At 47.0% G+C, this 21,006-nt stretch overlaps 1 protein-coding gene across 1 annotated transcript in view; it reads right to left on the bottom strand.

Moving 5' to 3' along the window:
* Positions 1-2,236: 2,236 nt before the first annotated feature.
* LOC106600994 (rho-related GTP-binding protein RhoN-like) overlaps positions 2,237-21,006 on the bottom strand; it is a 33,082-nt gene continuing 14,312 nt past the window's right edge. The window contains exons 3-5 of the mRNA XM_014192826.3: positions 13,186-13,295; positions 10,440-10,574; positions 2,237-3,488 (exon numbers count right to left, since the gene is read on the bottom strand). Of these exons, the coding sequence (XP_014048301.1) occupies positions 3,219-3,488; positions 10,440-10,574; positions 13,186-13,295 (515 nt within the window). The 3' untranslated portion in view covers positions 2,237-3,218. The remainder of the gene's footprint in view (positions 3,489-10,439; positions 10,575-13,185; positions 13,296-21,006) is intronic.

Below are 21,006 nucleotides of genomic sequence, written 5' to 3'. Positions count from 1 at the left end.
AGAATATCTTTTCTGGAATTCCACCTTAATTTTTTCAATGCTTTATTTAGACATAATAAAAACAGGAGACAGAGGAGTGAAAGTGGGACAGGTGGAAGTGGGAATTCAACACCTGGCTTCTGGGGCAGTAAGATGGTACATGACTCGACCTTCGCCTCTCCTGGGCCTGTTGGGGAGATGCAATGATGAGACAAGATTGTAATTGGATATCACAAAAAAGGGGGTAAAATACAAAAAAAGGGGTGTTACAACATACCATGTAATGTTTCAAAACATCTCAGGATGATGTGTTTCAAAACTCCAGCAAAGTTAATGTTTGGTCTCCTTCTCGTTGGTGGCAGCTCAGTTGCTACTAGTTGATGTTACAAAGCACTTAATTTTAACAGCGTGAATAATTAATGGAGTTGTATAGGGGAGATAGATCAGGCTGGATCCCCAGCTAACGTTCATCTGTTTGGGCTGAGTAATAACAAGAAGATGGTCACACCCCACTGGGCACACACTGGTTGAATCAACGTTGTTTCCACAACATTTCAACGAAATTACATTGAACCAATGTGGAATAGATGTTGAATTGACGTCTGTGCCCAGTGGGACAGACTAGTTACAGTGCTGCTTGAAAGTATGCGAACCCTACAGTGCCGGTCATTATTTTGGTATAAAATATACAGAAAATCTTTATCTAAACCCCAATTTGTAATTAAGGCATTCCAAGTAAATGACAGAAACAAACAAACCAAAATATTTTCATTGTTTATTTAACAAAAGTGGTTTATTTAACAGAAACTCAGATTTGATGTGTCCAAAAATATCTGAACCCCTTCAGTCAATAGCTTGTGGCACCTCCACTAGCAGCGATAACTTGGAGTAAACATCTCCTATAGCCAGTAATCAGTCCCTGACATCTGTTTTGAGGGATTTTTGTCCACTCCTCCTTACAGAACTCAGCCAATTGAGTAAGGTTTTAGGGGTGTCTGGCATGAACTGCCCACTTCAGGTATTGCCACAGCATCTCAATTGGATTTAGGTCAGGACTTTCACTTGGCCAATCCAAAACACAAATCTTTTTCTGCTGAGCCATTCTTTGGAAGATTTGCTTGAATGCTTTGGGTTGTTGTCTTGTTGGATGACCCATTTTTGGCCCAGCTTTAGCTCCTTGACTGATGGCCTGACGTTCTGTTCAAGAATCTCCTGGTATAACCTCAGAATTCATGGTTCCCTTAATGATGTGGAGTCGTCCAGGACCAGAGTAGGAAAAGCAGCCCCAGATCTTGACATTCCCACCACCATCCTTGACTGTTGGGATAAGGTTATTTTGGTAGGTAGGCAGTGTTGGGTTTTCGCCAAACCTAGCGGTGTCGATTGTGACCAAAAAGGTCAATTTTGGACTGATGGGTCCAGAGAATGGACTTCCAGAAACCTTCAGGTTTGTCCAGGTGGTCTCTGGCATAGTTAAGACAGGCAGTTTGGGGCTTTTTTGACAGCAGAGGCTTCTTCTGAGCAACCCACCCATCAATAGCATTTTGATTCAGTGTTCTTATTGTTGAAGCAAGTTACCTGAGATGCAGCAAGGGAGGTCTGCAAATCTCTAGAAGTTATGTTTGGGGCTCTTGGGGATATTTTGGAAGGGCGTCCACTTCTAGGCCGAGTTGCTGTCATGTTAAATGCTTTTCATTTGTAAATGATTTGCAGAACAGTGGACTGATGGAGCTCAAATCTTTTTGAGAGGATTTTATAACCTTCCCCAGACTGATGTGCTCTCAGTACCCTCGTCCTGATGCCCTCTGAGATCTCCTTTCCTCTCGGCATGGTGTGCTTTGCATTCACCTGGATGGGTAAACACCAAACTGACCAGGTTTCTTATCTCTATTTATCAGAATCTCGCCCAAACTCTTTCCTAACAATCTCTCCTTTTGATTGGTTCATTTGGTACCCAATTGTTTACCCACCAGATTCTACTTACCGGCTTGATTTAACCAATGCAACTTGGGGTTCACTTATTTTTGCACCTGCAGTAATTCCTTTATCATTTTGTTCTTCTACTACACGCATGATTTTCTCTACACCAACATATGTCCGATCAAAAAGACTGATTCTGATTAAATGAAGATTTCATGGTAAAAACGTCAAAAATCTGTAATTGCACAAGGGGTTCACATACTTTCAAGCAACACTGTATGTAATGTTAGTGACTGACAGCAGTGATGTCTTCTCAAACACAATGAAGAGACATGGGTCAGAGAGGAAGTCTCTTCTCCCTACAGTCAAACTGTTGCTTTATTTTAGACTTTTAGAGAATGTGAAAATACAGTAAAATAGCTTTAACATTTTACCGCTATATTTCCCACAAAGTAACATCTTAACATAACGACAACAGCAATAGCTTCAGTGAATCAAGTTGACATGATCTGAGTTGACGCATTGAACAGTGTTAAATTATTATGAAAACAGATATGTAAAGTGACTTTTTTCTAGAAAGCACTTGTGGTTCGAATGATCTGAGGAAAACTCCACACATTCTTCATGTTGTTAACGCTGTCTGGTTACAAAAGCAATGTCAAACTGACTACTGTATTTCTGTCTGTCTGACCTACTCCCATCATTTACCCACTCAATAAGCGTCCCTTTTCAGCATTTGTAATTTTTTTACACGTTTCTATTCTCATATATGGCAACAGGAAGTATCAACACAATATAGCATAGCAACAGCAACCATGTCCATTGTCCACTGAGAAGTTTCTTGTTCCATCTTCCTGATCCAACTCCTCCACTACCTTCTCCACAGAAGGAAAGTCTTCTCCTCCAGCCATCCAGTAAAGATGGCTGTTGTGCCGTCCTTGTGTTAAGGATTGATCCTCCAGTCAGTGCACTCCACAAACCCTACCCCAGGACCATGCAGCACTTCCTATTTCCCTCCTCTCTTCTCTCCACCCTGAGACTTCGTCTCGAGAGAATCAGTCCACTTCACCGTCCATCAGTCCAAAAAAAATGTATAAACGTAAACAGCTCCAAAAAGATTCGCAAACACACACAAAAGCATATTTTTTCATTTTTTGTCCTTGTTCCTCAGCAGTGCAAAATGAGAATAATAGAGGATTTCTTTAAAAAATAAAATACAATTGAACAAAACAAAACCAATAAATAGAGTTCCTCTTTCTGTCATATATTTCTGTGTATCATACTGTACTATATATATATATATTTGTCTCGGTGGGTCTCTACATGAGCACACAGCTCTTGGCCCGGTCCTTCTGCATGACAGGGGCAGGATCCAGGGTATCAGTCCGACCGGGCAGGGGGGGCAGGGGCAGCTGGGACACCCGTTTGAGGCCCCGGCGGGAGCTGCTGCGTTTCAGCTGAGGCTTGTGTGGCCGCCGCACAGACGCCAGCGTGGTGATGTGGAACACGTCCCGCACGCTGTTCTCCGACACCTTGGAGGTGCACTCCACGTAGGCTACCGCACCTATCTGACGGGCCAACCCACTACCCTGAGGGGAGGGAGGAGAGGAGGGAGGGGGGGTTAGAGACCATCATCATCTTCAACAACATCAAGAACATCATCATCAACAATGTCAAGAACATCATCATCGACAACATCAAGAACATCATCATCAACAACAACAACATCAAGAACATCAACAACAACAACAACATCAAGAACATCAACAACAACAACAACAACATCAAGAACATCATCATCAAGAACATCAAGAACATCATCATCATCAAGAACATCAACAACAACAACAACAACATCAAGAACATCATCATCAAGAACATCAACAGCAACAACAACAACAACATCAAGAACATCATCATCAAGAACATCAAGAACATCATCATCATCAAGAACATCAACAGCAACAACAACAACAACATCAAGAACATCATTATCAACAACATCAACAACATCATCATCAACAACATCCTGCTGTTGTGAATAGTATCTACTGTTCTTCTTGAGGTACCATGACAGTTAATGTGCCATAACCTAGCACCAATGATCTCACATTACTGTAGTGAGATACAAACAGGAGCCACAGAGATGCTGCTGGTCTAAACATCATGTCTACAGCGCAGATGCAGATGCAGTTGAACCTGCACTACAGCTAATGAATAATCCATGACTCTCTCTGTGTCTCTCTCTCTGTCCCTCTCTCTCTCTCTGTCTCTCTCGATCTCCTGCTCGCTCTCTCTCGCTCTGTATCTTGCTCGGTCTCTCTCTCTCTCTTTATCTCTCTCTCGGTCTCTCTCTCTTGCTCTCTGTGTCTCTCTCTCTGTCTCTCTCTCTCTCTCTGTCTCTCTCGATCTCCTGCTCAGTCTCTCTCGCTCTGTATCTCGCTCGGTCTCTCTCTCTCTCTCGCTCTCTCTCTCTCTTTATCTCTCTCTCGGTCTCTCTCTCTTGCTCTCTGTGTCTCTCTCTCTGTCTCTCTCTCTCTCTCTCTCTCTGTCTCTCTCGATCTCCTGCTTGGTCTCTCTTGCTCTGTATCTCGCTCGGTCTCTCTCTCTCTCTTGCTCTCTCTCTCTCTTTATCTCTCTCTCGGTCTCTCTCTCTCGGTCTCTCTCTCTCTCGGTCTCTCTCTCTCTGTCTCTCGCTCTCAGTCTCTCTCTTTTTCTGTCTCTCACCCTCTCTCTCCTCTTTCTCCTACCAAGTTCTGGTGTTGCTGTTTAAACTGAGCAGAAAGCCCACCACAGAGAGCTCAGTGGGTCAGTTTTCCTCCCATTGTCTGGTACATATACACTACCATTCAAAAGTTTGGGGTCACTTAGAAATGTCCTTGTTTTTGAAAGAAAAGCAAATTTTTTGGTCCATTAAAATAACATCAAATGTATCAGAAATACAGTGTAGACATTGTTAATGTTGTAAATGACTATTGTAGCTGGATTTTTGATGGAATATCTACATAGGCGTACAGAGGCCCATTATCAGCAACCATCACTCCTGTGTTCCAATGGCAAGTTGTGTTAGCTAATCCAAGTTTATCATTTTAAAAGGCTAATTGATCATTAGAAAACCCTTTTGCAATTATGTTAGCACAGCTGAAAACTGTTGTTCTGATTAAAGAAGCAATAAAACTGGACTTCTTTAGACTAGTTGAGTATCTGGAGCGTCAGCATTTGTGGATTCGATTACAGGCTCAAAATGGCCAGAAACAAAGAACTTTCTTCTGAAACTTGTCAGTCTACTCTTGTTCTGAGAAATGAAGGCTATTCCATGCGAGAAATTGCCAAGAAACTGAAGATCTCGTACAATGCTGCGTACTACTCCCTTCACAGAACAGTGCAAACTGGCCCTAACCAGAATAGAAAGAGGAGTGGGAGGCCCCGGTGCACAACTGAGCAAGAAGATAAGTACATTAGCGTGTCTAGTTTGAGAAACAGACGCCTCACAAGTCCTCAACTGGCAGCTGTATTAAATAGTACCCGCAAAACACCAGTCTCAACGTCAACAGTGAAGAAGCAACTCTGGGATGCTGGTCTTCTAATGTATTTGTCCTCTTGCTCAATTTTCTAATGATCAGTTAGCCTTTTAAAACGATAAACTTGTATTAGCTAACACAACGTGTCATTGGAACACAGGAGTGATGGTTGATGATAATGGGCCTCTGTATGCCTATGTAGATATTCTATAAAAAAAAATCTGCTGTTTCCAACTGCAATAGTCATGTACAACATTAACAATGTCTACACTGTATTTCTGATCAATTTGATGTTATTTTAATGGACAAACAATGTGCTTTTCTTTCAAAAACAAGGACATTTCTAAGTGACCCCAAACTTTTGAACGGTAGTGTATATGTATCTACTGTTCTTCTTGAGGTACCATGACAGTTAATGTGCCATAACCTAGCACCAATGATCTCACATTACTGTAGTGAGATACAAGCAGGAGCCACAGATGGATTTGGTACTGTAGATATGTGGTAGTGGTGGAGTAGGGGCCTGAGGGCACACAGCGTGTTGTGAAATCTGTGAATGTATTGTAATGTTTTTAAAATTGTATAAACTGCCTTAATTTTGCTAGACCCCAGGAAGAGTAGCCTTGGCCACCGCTAATGGGGATCCATAATAAATACAAAAAAATACAAAATACAGAGATGCTGCTGGTCTAAACATAATGTCTACAGTGCAGACAGTTGAACCCGCTCTACATCTAATGAATAATCCATGACTCTCTCTCTGTCTCTCGGACTCTCTCTCTCTCTTTCGCTCTCTCTCTCTCTATCGCTCTGTCTCTCTCTCGCTCTGTCTCTCTCTCGCTCTGTCTCTCTCGCTCTGTCTCTCTCGCTCTGTCTCTCTCGCTCTGTCTCTCTCGCTCTGTCTCTCTCTCTCTATCTCTCTGTCTCTGTCTCTCTCTCGCTCTCTCTCTATGGCTCTCGCTCGGTCTCTGTCTCTCACTCTGTCTCTCTCTCGCTCTCTCTCTATGGCTCTCGCGCGGTCTCTCTCTCTCACTGTCTCTCTCTTGGTCTCTCTCTTGGTCTCTCTCTATCGCTCTGTCTCTCTCTCGCTCTGTCTCGCTCTGTCTCTCTCTCGCTCTTTCTCTCTGTCTCTCTCTTGCTCTCTCTCTATCAATGGCTCTCTCGACTCTCTCTCTCTCTCGGTCTCTCGCTCGATCTCTCTCTATTTTTCTGTCTCTCAGCCTCTCTCTCCTCTTTCTCCTGCCAAGTTCTGGTGTTGCTGTTTAAACTGAGCAGAAAGCCCACCACAGAGAGCTCATTGGGCCAGAGTTTTCCTCCCACTGTCTGGTACATGTATATGTATTGGAGACTAGAGAGGAGAAACTAACTCTCTGTCCAAAGCCTGCCTGGCACTGTGTGCTGCCTGCTTCCCCCCAGGTCCAGTGTTAGCAAAGCTCACTGACTGAAAGGATACATTGAACAGATTAAGTTTCAGTTTAGAATTCTATGGTACTGTATTTGCCCTCTCCTTTCTGGCTAGCTCTCCTTATTCTGCATTAGATTATGCCTAGTCCGGATTAAGTCTGTTTCCCTGTTTTACTTTGGTTTGTCTTCACACCCAGAGTCGTATGGGGACAGCCCGGCACTAATGCAGTACCAGTTGAGAAGGCAGTACAATACATCTGCAATGGCCCTCTCTGGGAATTATACGCACTCACATACAGATGGGGCCTTTCAGAACCACAGGCCTGGTGTGATCTTATCAAGGCTCCTTCCTTACACAGTCACACAGTCACAGCAAAAGTCTCTATTACGTGGAAGCACCGATTTAGAGAAGGGAGGGAGGGAGGTAGTGAGGAAGGAGAGAGAGAGATTGAGAGGGAGGGAGATTAAGGAAGGGAGAGAGAGAGTGAGAAAGAGCGAGATTGAGAGGGAGGGAGACAGAGCGATAGGCGAGAGATTAAGGGAGGGAGAGAGATTAAGGAAGGGAGAGAGAGAGAGAGAGAGAGAGAGAGAGAGAGAGAGAGAGAGAGAGAGGGAGATGAGGAACGTTGAGAGAAACGAAAGGAGAGGGAGAGATGGGCCTGACAAGCAGCAAAGCTTTATCAGATCGTGGCCAGATTAGTGTGTAATGTGTAGGGTTCACCCTCTGGTCACCTCGCCTGTGACTCCTCAACTCTGCTACAGGAATTCAATTTGAGATCAACAACAGGATAACAAGCTGGGGGATATTGGATTAGATCAGCAAAAGTTGGTTGTTGGGAGCCTGCCTGGCGCTTGTACTGTATGTGACAGATTCCCTGGCAATTATAGACAGGTCAGAACAGTACAGTAGAGTTGCTGCCTCAGACAGAAATAGAGTATGACGTAGAACAAAAACACAATAGCCCTAACATGAGCCTCTGAAACATTGTCCATGAGCTTAATGGTATTTCACTCTATCTTTTGTTTGTCTATTATATTGACATGCTTTGTTTCTTTCCTGTTGCTTTTTTGGGGGATCTGGATCTGGTTTTTGCCCCCACAGCCAGCCACAGCCAGCCTACAGCCAGCCACAGCCAGCCCGCAGCCAGCCCGCAGCCAGCCCGCAGCCAGCCCGCAGCCAGCCCACAGCCAGCTCACAGCCAGTTCACAGCCAGCTCACAGCCAGCCCACAGCCAGCACACAGCCAGCTCACAGCCAGCCACAGCCAGCCACAGCCAGCCCACAGCCAGTTCACAGCCAGTTCACAGTCAGCCACAGCCAGCCCACAGCCAGCCCACAGCCAGATCACAGCCAGCCACAGCCAGCCACAGCCAGATCACAGCCAGCCACAGCCAGCCCACAGCCAGTTCAGAGCCAGTCCACAGCCAGTCATGGAAAAGGGTCTCGGTTCCCTGGGTGTATGGGGGGTGAAACAGCCCCACAGCCCCTCCACTCTGTGTATGTCAGACATGGGAGAGCATCAAAAAATAAACACGTAAAAAGCTGACTATTTCACAGATTTACTAACCAGTTTATCACCTTCTCCCTTTTTCCCTCCATCATTACCATGCCCCTGGCTAAGAGGATGTAGTAGCGTTCCCTCCATCATTACCATGCCCCTGGCTAAGAGGATGTAGTAGCGTTCCCTCCATCATTACCATGCCCCTGGCTAAGAGGATGTAGTAGCGTTCCCTCCATCATTACCATGCCCTTGGCTAAGAGGATGTAGTAGCGTTCCCTCCATCATTACCATGCCCCTGGCTAAGAGGATGTAGTAGCGTTCCCTCCATCATTACCATGCCCCTGGCTAAGAGGATGTAGTAGCGTTCCCTCCATCATTACCATGCCCCTGGCTAAGAGGATGTAGTAGCGTTCCCTCCATCATTACCATGCCCCTGGCTAAGAGGATGTAGTAGCGTTCCCTCCATCATTACCATGCCCCTGGCTAAGAGGATGTAGTAGCGTTCCCTCCATCATTACCATGCCCCTGGCTAAGAGGATGTAGTAGCGTTCCCTCCATCATTACCATGCCCCTGGCTAAGAGGATGTAGTAGCGTTCCCTCCATCATTACCATGCCCCTGGCTAAGAGGATGTAGTAGCGTTCCCTCCATCATTACCATGCCCCTGGCTAAGAGGATGTGGTAGCGTTCCCTCCATCATTACCATGCCCCTGGATTAGAGGAAGTGGTAGCGTTCCCTCCATCATTACCATGCCCCTGGCTAAGATGATGTAGTAGCGTTCCCTCCATCATTACCATGCCCCTGGCTAAGAGGATGTGGTAGCGTTCCCTCCATCATTACCATGCCCCTGGATTAGAGGAAGTGGTAGCGTTCCCTCCATCATTACCATGCCCCTGGATTAGAGGATGTAGTAGCGTTCCCTCCATCATTACCATGCCCCTGGCTAAGAGGAAGTGGTAGAGTTCCCTCCATCATTACCATGCCCCTGGATTAGAGGAAGTGGTAGAGTTCCCTCCATCATTACCATGCCCCTGGATTAGAGGAAGTGGTAGCGTTCCCTCCATCATTACCATGCCCCTGGATTAGAGGAAGTGGTAGAGTTCCCTCCATCATTACCATGCCCCTGGATTAGAGGAAGTGGTAGCGTTCCCTCCATAATTACCATGCCCCTGGATTAGAGGAAGTGGTGGCGATCCCTCCATCATTACCATGCCCCTGGATTAGAGGAAGTGGTAGCGTTCCCTCCATAATTACCATGCCCCTGGATTAGAGGAAGTGGTAGCGTTCCCTCCATCATTACCATGCCCCTGGATTAGAGGAAGTGGTAGAGTTCCCTCCATCATTACCATGCCCCTGGATTAGAGGAAGTGGTAGCGTTCCCTCCATAATTACCATGCCCCTGGATTAGAGGAAGTGGTGGCGATCCCTCCATCATTACCATGCCCCTGGATTAGAGGAAGTGGTAGCATTCCCTCCATCATGACCATGCCCCTGGCTAAGAGGATGTGGTAGCGTTCCCTCCATCATTACCATGCCCCTGGATTAGAGGAAGTGGTAGCATTCCCTCCATCATTACCATGCCCCTGGCTAAGAGGATGTGGTAGCGTGCGATAAAAGGCCTTGTTTATCAAAGTTTGTTTTTCTATATATTCCACCTTTTCAAAACTGCATGAATATTTCATCTCAGGGTAAAATGTGGCTCGACTCCTGAGACATAAATCCTATACATACCTACCCCCCACCCTGCCACCCCCTAAACCCCCTTTACAATAACCAAGCTCCACATCGCTGTCAGCCTATTAGAGTCAGAACGCCAACCTCTGCAAAATGTCTTCTTGGTGTGTTTCTATGTATAGGGTAATATGTACATAATGTATGTGTGCGTGTTGATATAGCAACTGTGGGTGGCTACATCAACGCTGGGTTAAGGGTTAAAGCTAGTTTGACAATGGGTCGGCTCTGTCTCGCTCTTCTCCCGTGCGTGTCTCATTATAACTCGATTGGCTCCTCTTTCTCTTTTTTTAAAGACCCGTCTCCTTCCTGCTATGTTTTTCTCTCACTCTTTCATTTTCTTCATCCCTCCATCCTTTCCCCACTGCTCTTCCTGTGCTCACCTGTTCGTGTGTGATGGGGATGAGGCGTTGCTTGGACAGCTCTCTCAGGGTGCTCACGTCTGTCCTCATGTCCAGCTTACAACCCACCAGAACCACCTTGGCATTGGGACAGAACTCCTGGGTCTCCCCCTGCCACTGTGGAATGGGTACACAGACAGGAGCATGTTAACAAGGACACATAAAGAGAGAGGTAGACAACAGACAGACAGACAGACAGACAGACAGACAGACAGACAGACAGACAGACAGACAGACAGACAGACAGACAGACAGACAGACAGACAGAGGTTAACAAAGAAACAGAAAGAGAGAGGCAGACAGACAGACAGACAGACAGACAGACAGACAGACAGACAGACAGACAGACAGACAGACAGACAGACAGACAGACAGACAGACAGACAGACGTTAACAAAGAAAAGGAAAGAGAGAGGTAGACAGACAGACATACAAACAGGCAGACAGACAGACAGACAGACAGACAGACAGACAGACAGACAGACAGACAGACAGACAGACAGACAGACAGAGCATCAGTAAATAGCCAGCAGCGCTCATCAGTCAGGTCACCTCACCAGCAGGATATTCCTATGAAAACAGTGGAATGACTCCACACAGAGAACCTTTACATTCTCTGGCCCAAACTACCCTGACCTGCGACCCCCAGGACTCTACCCAGGCCACTTAGCTCATAGAGGAAGAGGGTTGACCCTGGCCCCTGTTAAGCAAAGAGAATAAACCGTTTCTTTGTCTCACCTAAATCTCTCTGTAATAGACATTAGGTTATCTCATTAGTCTAAACTAATGTAAATGAATGACTTTGCTTCCGTGGTCTCCCTGTGAGACTTCTGTTCTGTTCCCTGTGTATTTGTGTGAGTCTCCCAATATAGCTTCACGCAGTTAGATGAATACGCAGATCTATGATTAGACCTCAGAGGAATCTATCATTTCACAATAATAGGGAAACTGTTTCAACGAGCTCCCCATTAAATCAGTGCCCTAAATTCTCTTTGCCAATTGAGTGGTTTGGGGATAAGACTTACCAATCCAATAGAAATGGAGGAGAGAGATTTCTGTGTGATATAATACAATGGCATGAGATTAATTGCATTTCTTTCTACACGCTGGCTTGAGTCAATAGAGCTATTTTAGGTAGAGTACAGAACAGAAAACCCTGTGCAGTCCAGTTGAAACAACACCCTGTGATATTAAATGTCATCGTTCAGGCTTCAGCTGGAAAATTAATTCTGCCTCCCTTCTGCCACACAAATACCAAATAACCCCCCCCCCCCCCCCACCCCCCACCCCCAAAACATCCACCATGTCTGAATTCAACCAGGAGCCACATGCAGAATGCAGGGGTGTGCGGCCATCCGTCAAGTGTTAAACAACCTTTGACCCCCCCCCCCCCATGCTCCACCCCATCTCTTCTATACCATCCAATCACGTTGCACCCCCATTCTCAATCCCCTCCCGCTCCTGTCATCTGATGACCTTGGTGACAGGCAAGGTCACAGAGGTCAAGAGTCTAATTTGGGACGGTGATTGGGCAACAAGTTTCCATTCGCCCCCAGGTTTTAAAGATTACCGGGGCGACAGCTAGGGGTCAGGGGGTCATGGCCACCCCCTACCAGGGGATTCATGGGAAAACCAAAAGCCATGTCGACAGACGGGGGCACGGAACTCTGAGACTGAGACGGGTGGGTAGATCCAAGGTGCCGTGTGGGTTAGCTCTACAGAGCCTGTGGCTGGGGGCGTGTTTTACCAGCTCCCCTCAGACCACTAAACACGTCAACAGAGCCGCCGTGGGAATGTCTTTTACAAGGTCCTGAGCTCACAGGAGGAGACCTTTGAAGGTCTTTTACACACACACACACACACACACACACACACACACACACACACACACACACACACACACACACACACACACACACACACACACACACACACACACACACACACACACACACACACACACACACACACGACTGCTTTATATGTGTAATGTTACAAATTTACTGACGCACGCAAACTCTCTCATGAGAACAGCTATAAAACATTCCCATGACCACGTCACCACCCCACCTCCACACCTTACCACACTCTGGCTGGATCCCTCCCCAAGTATCAACATCTCACACCGCAAATCCACCGTAAAAACGTTAACTCTCAGCATCTGTCCTGGCTTCTCATTTAATATGAAAGTCCCATAAATGCTCAGATTCACATAAATACTCCGTCGCCTTAAACAGCTGCTCTTTGATTGGTTGTTGCATAGCTAATCTGCCATTGCTGGAGCTCCACTTCAAATCCCACCCCAACCGGGCTCTAAGGCCTCCTCTCATTCTCCAGTCTGACCTCTCATTCCAATAGGGGTCAAGGGGTCAAGTAGCCCTGCTTGTTTCATGGGGATAAAGGGAGGTAGCTCTTACCCCCATCGTGACATTATTCTATTGTTGACAGGTAAGAATGTGTGCTGGCTATAGATAGCATGGGAACTCTATATGAGAAGGGAAGGCAGAATAGTTTGGATGAGAATGTTAATAAAGAACGTTCTCTAATGGCAGGGCATGTTGTTTACATACCCTGGTTGTGAGGAGGAGGAAGAGGAGGAAGAGGAGGAAGAGGAAGGGGGGGTTGGAGGAGGAGAGTGACGGAAAGGAGGAAGAGGAGGAGGAAGAGGAAGGGGGGGTTGGAGGAGGAGGGTGAGGGAAAGGAGGAAGAGGAGGAGGAAGATACTGACCTTCTTCAGAACACTGTCCAGAGTCTCTGGGCGACTGATGTCAAAGCAGATGAGCACAGCGTCTGAGTCAGGATAGGCCAACGGCCGCACGTTGTCATAGTACGAGGAACCTGCGGACACACAGACGCGCATACAGTTAGTCCCAGTCAGTACACTAGACACTTTATGTAAGGTCCCTTTACCTCATTCAACCCAGATGATTCTAATAGAATGTGAACGCTTGGCAGCCTCTGTACACCCTGGAAGACGAAGCTGTTTAACAAATGGGCATTAACATACTGTACAGTTAACCATTCCATCAGGGAGTATCACAGCTTCACAGCACACACACTCTCTGCTGGCGCAAACACCTGTTGATATAAACAGCTGTGGGCAGATGGGAGAGTGTCCTTAATCTGTGACCCTCCCCCTCCCCCAGTTTAAGAGGCGGTAGGGGGTAGGGAGGGGCATTGGGATAAGCACACACACACACATGAACTGTAGTTGGCAGAGGAGCTAGGTCCCTTTCCACATACTACATCCCTATCCCAAATGACAATGGTCGCCGGTACAAAGAGCAAAGCGCTTTCTCGCTCTCACTTTCTCTGCCGCTCCTGAGATTTCTCTCTCTCTCTCACACACACACACACACACACACACACACACACACACACACACACACACACACACACACACACACACACACACACACACACACACACACAAACACACACACAAACAGACACTCTATTTCTCCCCTTGGAACTCAATCTTGTCCATATACACATCTGACTCTTCACTCTCTCTCTCTTTTCTGTACCTTCATCCGTTTTGGAGGCAGAGTGGCACCACAGCAGAACAGCAACCACTCTTTTCTCCCTCTCTCCTCTCTCCCATTCCCTTTCTCTCCTCTCTCCATTCCCCCTCTCTCCTCTCTCCATTCCCCCTCTCTCCTCTCTCCATTCCCCCTCTCTCCTCTCTCTCCATTCCCCCTCTCTCCTCTCTCTCCATTCCCCCTCTCTCCTCTCCCCATTCCCCCTCTATCCTCTCTCCATTCCCCCTCTACCTCTCTCTCCATTCCCCCTCTCTCCTCTCCCCATTCCCCCTCTATCCTCTCTCCATTCCCCCTCTATCCTCTCTCTCCATTCCCCCTCTCTCCTCTCCCCCATTCCCCCTCTCTCCTCTCTCTCTATTCCCTCTCTCTCCTCTCTCTCCATTCCCCCTCTCTCCTCTCTCTCCAATCCCCCTCTCTCCTCTCCCCATTCCCTCTCTCCTCTCCCCATTCCCCCTCTCTCCTCTCTCTCCATTCCCCCTCTCTCCTCTCTCTCCATCCCCCTCTATCCTCTCTCCATTCCCCCTCTCCTCTCTCCATTCCCCCTCTCTCCTCTCACTATTCCCCCTCTCTCCTCTCTCCATTCCCCCTCTCTCCTCTCTCCATCCCCCCTCTCTCCTCTCTCCATTCCGCTACTGCTCTCATTAGGAGGCTTGTAAAACTCCCTGGGCTCTGAGGGATCCTTGCTAGGGATGTGGCTGTGGGTTCCTTCCTGCCTCCCCTGAGATATAGGCAACACAAGCCTACATCCCTCTAGAGCATGGGAACAGAAACTTGTTGGAATGGACACAAGGAATCTGACTCTGCTATTGCTTTTGTTAGGAGACAGACTGGCGAGAGAGAGTGAGAGAGAGAGAGAGAGAGAGAGAGAGAGAGAGAGAGAGAGAGAGAGAGAGAGAGAGAGAGAGAGGGAGAGAGAGAGAGAGCGAGAGAGCGAGAGAGAGAGAGAATATAAAACAGGGGAGAATAAAGACGTAGACTAGATTTTAACCTGAAATGTCAACTGAAATGCCACCAAGTTAGAGCAGTAGAAGCCTATACAAACAGCCTGTAGCTGATGTCTGGCATGTAGAGTAGAGTGATGTAGACATTGTTACTGTACATGGCCTCAACATAATGCCATGGCAGGCTATTGAAGCAGCACAGGCTTTCTGTGCCAGTGAATTGGGCTGGACACAATGATAGTTGCGGCTGTTTTAGCAGTGCTATGTTCTCTTTGTTTGTGGTGGAATGAGGCCTGTACAATGGCTGCACGCGGTGCATAGCCCTACCCATTCAGCTAGGCACCCTGCCCTGACCTGAGCCATCCCCTCACTGGACAATGCAACAGGCCCCTGTCCTAAAGGGTCAAAGGCTGTTACCCTTCAGTGAGAGAGAATGTGCATGTGCGAGGGTTGGCCTTTGTACGCTTGAGATTACGAGTGCACAGGAAGGAAGCTTTACAAATGTCTTATTTTTAATATAGCCATTGAAAAGTTTGTTAGACGTTCTTTCATTTAGCTTCTGCAGCCAGAGCTCACTCTTCCTGTTTCTCCCGTCCTGCTGTTCAACGGAGCAACAGAGTAACACAGAACAGAGTGACATCTCAAATACAAACAGTGGGGTCCCAGACAAAGCCAGGGATTGTATCTCAGAAAAGAAGCAGTCCTCCCAGTAGCAGGAAGTCAGTCATTAGGAAACTATCACATGGACAGCAGGTCCACCACTCAGCAGTGTATCAAACAATGCAGGGCCCTGATTGGTCACAAGGTATTGTAATGCCAAAGGTGATCTTTAGTATGTATCACATCACAACAGGCCTGCAGTGAGGAAAGAGGGAGGGAGTGAGGGCAGAGGAGAGAGGGAGGGACTGTGTTAGGGGAGAGGAGAGAGGGAGGGAGTGTGTGTGTGAGGGGAGAGGAGAGAGGGAGGGAGTGTGTGAGGGGAGAGGAGAGAGGGAAGGAGAGTGTGAGGGGAGAGGAGAGAGGGAGGGAGTGTGTTAGGGGAGAGGAGAGGGGGAGGGAGTGTGTGAGGGGAGAGGAGCGAGGGAGGGTGTGTTAGGGGAGAGGAGAGAGGGAGGGAGTGTGTGAGGGGAGAGGAGAGAGGGAAGGAGTGTGTGAGGGGAGAGGAGAGAGGGGGGAGTGTGTGAGGAGAGAAGAGAGAGGGAGGGAGTGTGTGAGGGGAGAGGAGGGGAGGGCAACAAAAATACTTAATGACTATCACACTGGGCTGAAGCTAGGGCAAAGAGCAGAGGGATGAGAGAGGGGGGATCAACCAGTCAATCCTACAGATCAGCATGATTGACAGGCAACGGGCACGGCAGACCTAGTCACAGAACCTCAGAGGAACAGAGAAGCCACCTCAGCACTTTAACAAAGTCAGAAAAGTCCTCTGAGAGAGAGAGAAGGGGTGGGAGGGAGAAAACGAGGAAGGAGGAAGAGTACTGTGTGTAAAACAACCCGAGCAGACACAAATAAAAGCCAATCACCATAACCATCATCATCATCAGCAGCAGCAGGAGGAGGAGAGATGCTGTTTTTGACACTCACAAAATTCCTCAGCGCCTATTGCCATTAGCGAGGACCCCCTTAAACAGTTTGATAGGTGCGAGAGATACGGTGGGGATGGGGGGTGCGATGGTGCAGAGAAGGGGGGGGGGGGGGTGCTGTGCAGATGGGTTATGAAAGTGTTGGACGGGACAGAACAGAGAAAGAGGTATAGGACCATTACAAGAGGCATGAAGATGGGGCTCACGCCGTTGGCTGTGAGATAGAACAAAAGGTCAAGTGAATTCCAGTCAGGGACGGGAGGAGGGACAAGACGGATGGGGCAAGAGGGGGGAGGGGTACAGGCAGAACCTGGCCGAGCCCACTCAGGACTGGCACTGCCAAAGCAAACCTGCCCGTTGATACCAAGGACGGGCATAAAACACCCCAAACAAAATGACTAGCGTTAGCATTATCCTGATTTAGCACTATCCACCACCGACAGGAAGTAAGGATGGCTGTCTTTATGTCCACTGTACTAATTAGAGAGAAAAAGAGGCATGGCAGAAGAGAAAGGCCTCTGTCTGAATGGAGGATACAGAGAAGCCAAGAGGCCAGCCTTCTCAAAGGCCATTAACATCCCAAGGGACTTACAGTATAGTAGTACGATACAGGCACAGATTCACTGGAGTGCTAACACACACTATCCAGGCCTAACGGCCTCTGCTATGACTTCATTTAAGCCTTGACTGTTAAGTCCCTGGATATAACTGTGAGCAAGGGACTGCTGCCACAAAGAGATGTGTGCCATGACTTCCTGATCAGACCATATTGTGACGAGATACAGTCATTATATTGTTCATGTTTTAGGAACTTTGATAACAAGTCAGTCTGTGCTGGAAAAATAAATCCTGATATAACCCTTGATTGTTGTTGCTGTGAATAGGGGCGACACTGTCCAATTTTCTTACCAGTTTTCGAGAGAAAACTACTTCATCAAGTATAATGCCTGTTTTGGGTAAAAGTATCAAAACATAATTGTATATAATTTAACTTGCGTGTTGAAGAGCTATATTGCACCATTACCAGGACGATTACGCCCCTTTGAACTGGGACATGTCTGGTTACTAGTGGAGACATGAATCATGGTTAAAGGGTTTTTGCTGGGTGCAGAAGCAGCTGAGAAAGAAGCCATTGTAATGGCTTCCAGCAAAGAGACGGTGAAAGAGCAGCCTTTGCCCAGAAGTCGTCTAATGAGCAGAGGGCAGGGAGTCCACAGCAACAAACACCGGCTGATTAGACCACACACACACACACACACACACACACACACACACACACACACACACACACACACACACACACACACACACACACACACACACACACACACACGCAGACACAGATGCAGACACACACACTGCCATTTTCTCAAATACAGTGACTGGTGAAAACTGTGCTGGGTCCATCGAAACAGTATAATCAATCTAGCCATAGCCCATACACACAAACACTAAAATATACAAATGTGCTCACACATACCACTCTCTTTCTCTCTTTCTCTCTAACACCCGCAGCTGTTTTCCCATTTAAAACCACCTTCAAAGTGCAGCAAAACATTTCAAGTTGTGCTGACTGTGTAGCATAGCAACCTGCAGCGACGCAAATGGCTTCTTTGTGCTGCCCCCGAAAGGAGGTAAGAGACGGAGGGAGCGAGAGAGCAGGGGAACGACGGAGACGGGGAAAGAGAGCGAGGACGGAGTGTATCCACAAGGAGCTGATGCATTGATGGCAAAGAGGTAACCAAGAGGAGATGGGGAGGGGGGGAAGAGGAGAGGAAAGAGAGGGGGATCGGGGCTCTTTCACTGCAGATGCCCAGAGTCTTTAGTAATGGGAGGGGGGGGTTGGCCGATAGCCTTCCACTCAAGAAAACCTCATGCTCGAAAAACATTGCTTACAGAGAGAGAAAAGCATTGTGTCTTGCCAGACCGGACACCTTTAGAGAGGGCTTGTACTGCAGGCTACTAGACGCCAACCCAGGACGTTATATAGTGCATCTAGAAACAACATCCTTTCATCATGTCCTACAAAGCATTCTGCTGGGTTGGTCTGTTTCCCCTCCATTAGTTCTAAGGTTTGAGCACTGTGGGTGTTGCACTTTTCCCAGTTTGACACACACACACACACACACACACACACACACACACACACACACACACACACACACACCACACACACACACACACACACACACACACACACACACACACACACACACACACACACACACACACACGCACACACACACACACACACACACCGATAAAGAATCTGGTGGTCTGAAATACAGTGTGCTATGTCAGGTTGTCAAAGGCTCTAAAGTGCAGGTGGGACAGTGGACTGTGGGTTAAATGGCCATTAACCTCCCCAGTCTGTGGTCCCCTTGCCAAGGATATTGATCAAAGCTATACTGGCTCCCTCTCTCTCTCCCTCTTTCTCTCTCTGGCGGAAATAGAGCCTTTGAAGGTTGCTGGCTAAGCCCTGGTGCAAGGATCTGACTCAAAGCCCCACTGTAGTGGAGTTAATGCCTGTGTCTCTCCCACTCGCAGGTTCAAAAGCAGGGCTGTCCGCTGACAGAGCAGGTTGGGGACAGAGGGGGACGTGGCCGCCAGCCGAGAGCTGGATTACTGTCTGTCTTCTCTGGGCCTCTGGGAATATGATGATGGAAACTCTTCTTTCTCTCTCTTCTCATCCCTCCTCTCCCCCCTCTCTTCATTTCATCTCCTGCTGTTTGATCTCTCTCTCTCTCTCTCTCTCTCTCTCTCTCTCTCTCTCTCTCTATATATATATATATATATATATATATATATATATGTGTTAATATTTTTTTCTGTCTCTATAGAGACTAAGTCAAGCTGTGTTGCTTTCGATCACTCTCTCCCACTATCCTTGTCTCACTATGGCTCTCTGTATATGACATGATTCTCCCTGGCGGAAACCTTCAATCTTCTTCCTTCTATTGCTGTTTTTCTCTCACTTCTCCCATCTCTCTCTCTCTGTCTTTCCTTCCCAGTTAGTGTCCAACTGAGGAACCAATGTTTTCCAATGAACTACTGTGTATTCCTTGTTTATGATGTAACCAATTCTTTGAGTTCTGTTTGCTTTACAGTACTAAAGGCTTTATTAGGTCCAGGTCTTCGTTAGACAATCAATCATGGATGCATATTCTGTCTATGTACAATACATGCACACCTCCCCAGTGTGCTTGTATTGTCTGATGTCATTTACAAAATAAAAATAGCCTCCAACACTCTACTCCGCAAACTGGATGTAGTCTATCACAGTGCCATCCGTTTTTTTATCACCAAAGCCTCATATACTACCCACCACTGCGACCTGTATGCTCTCGTTGGCAGGCCCTCACTACATATCCGTCGCCAAACCCACTGGCTCCAGGTCATCTATAAGTCTTTGCTAGGTAAAGCCCCACCTTATCTCAGCTCATTGGTCACCTTAGCAACACCCACCCGTAGCACGCGCTCCAGCAAGTATATTGCACTGGTCATCCCCAAAGCCAACACTTCCTTTGGCTGCCTTTCCTTCCAGTTCTCTGCTGCCAATGACTGGAACGAATTGCAAAAATCTCTGAAGCTGGAGTCTTATATCTCCCTCTCTAACTTTAAGCATCAGCTGTCAGAGCAGCTTACCGATCACTGTACCTGTACACAGCCAATCTGTAAATAGCACAACCAACTACCTCATCCCCATATTATTACTTACCCGCTTTCTCTTTTGCACCCCAGTATCAATCCAGTATTAATGCTAAATTGAAATTATTTTCACCTCTATGGCCTATTTATTGCCTACCTCCCTACTCTACTACATTTGCACACACTGTACATAGATATTTCTATTTTTCTTTTCTTTTGTGTTATTGACTGTACGTTTGTTTATGTGTAATTCTGTGTTGTTGTTTTTGTTGCAATGCTTTGCTTTATCTTGGCCTGTCACGTTCTTGGAAATGAGCAGACCATGAGTATAGTTCCACATATTTATTTAAGTAAAACATACAAAACAAAATAACAAAACTTACAAAGACCATGAGGACGTAGTGCCCAAACACACTAACAATCAATCAATATCCCACAAAACACAGGAGGGGAAATAGCTACCTAAATATGATCCCCAATCAGAGGCAACGATAAACAGCTGCCTCTAATTGGGAACCATATTAGCACCAACATAGAAATAGACATACTAGATCACCCCCTAGTCACGCCCTGACCTACTACACCATAGAGAACCAAGGGCTCTCTATGGTCAGGGCGTGACATGGCCAGGTCGCAGTTGTAAATGAGAACTTGTTCTCAACTGGCCTACCTGGTTAAATAAAGGTGAAATAAATAAATAAAAATAAACACGCTTTGTTTGGGTTTGCTCAAGCATAGCCTCCCTCACACGAGGAATGATGGGGAACGATGAGTCACTACGAAGCAGTACGAGCTCTTTGGAGAAGCTACACCAAATAACACCATTCAAACAGAC

This window comes from Salmo salar, chromosome 03 (assembly GCF_965601325.2).
Source record: "Salmo salar chromosome 03, fSalSal1, whole genome shotgun sequence".
Lineage (NCBI taxonomy): Eukaryota > Metazoa > Chordata > Actinopteri > Salmoniformes > Salmonidae > Salmo > Salmo salar.
This window is presented reverse-complemented; position numbering and strand designations above follow the sequence as displayed.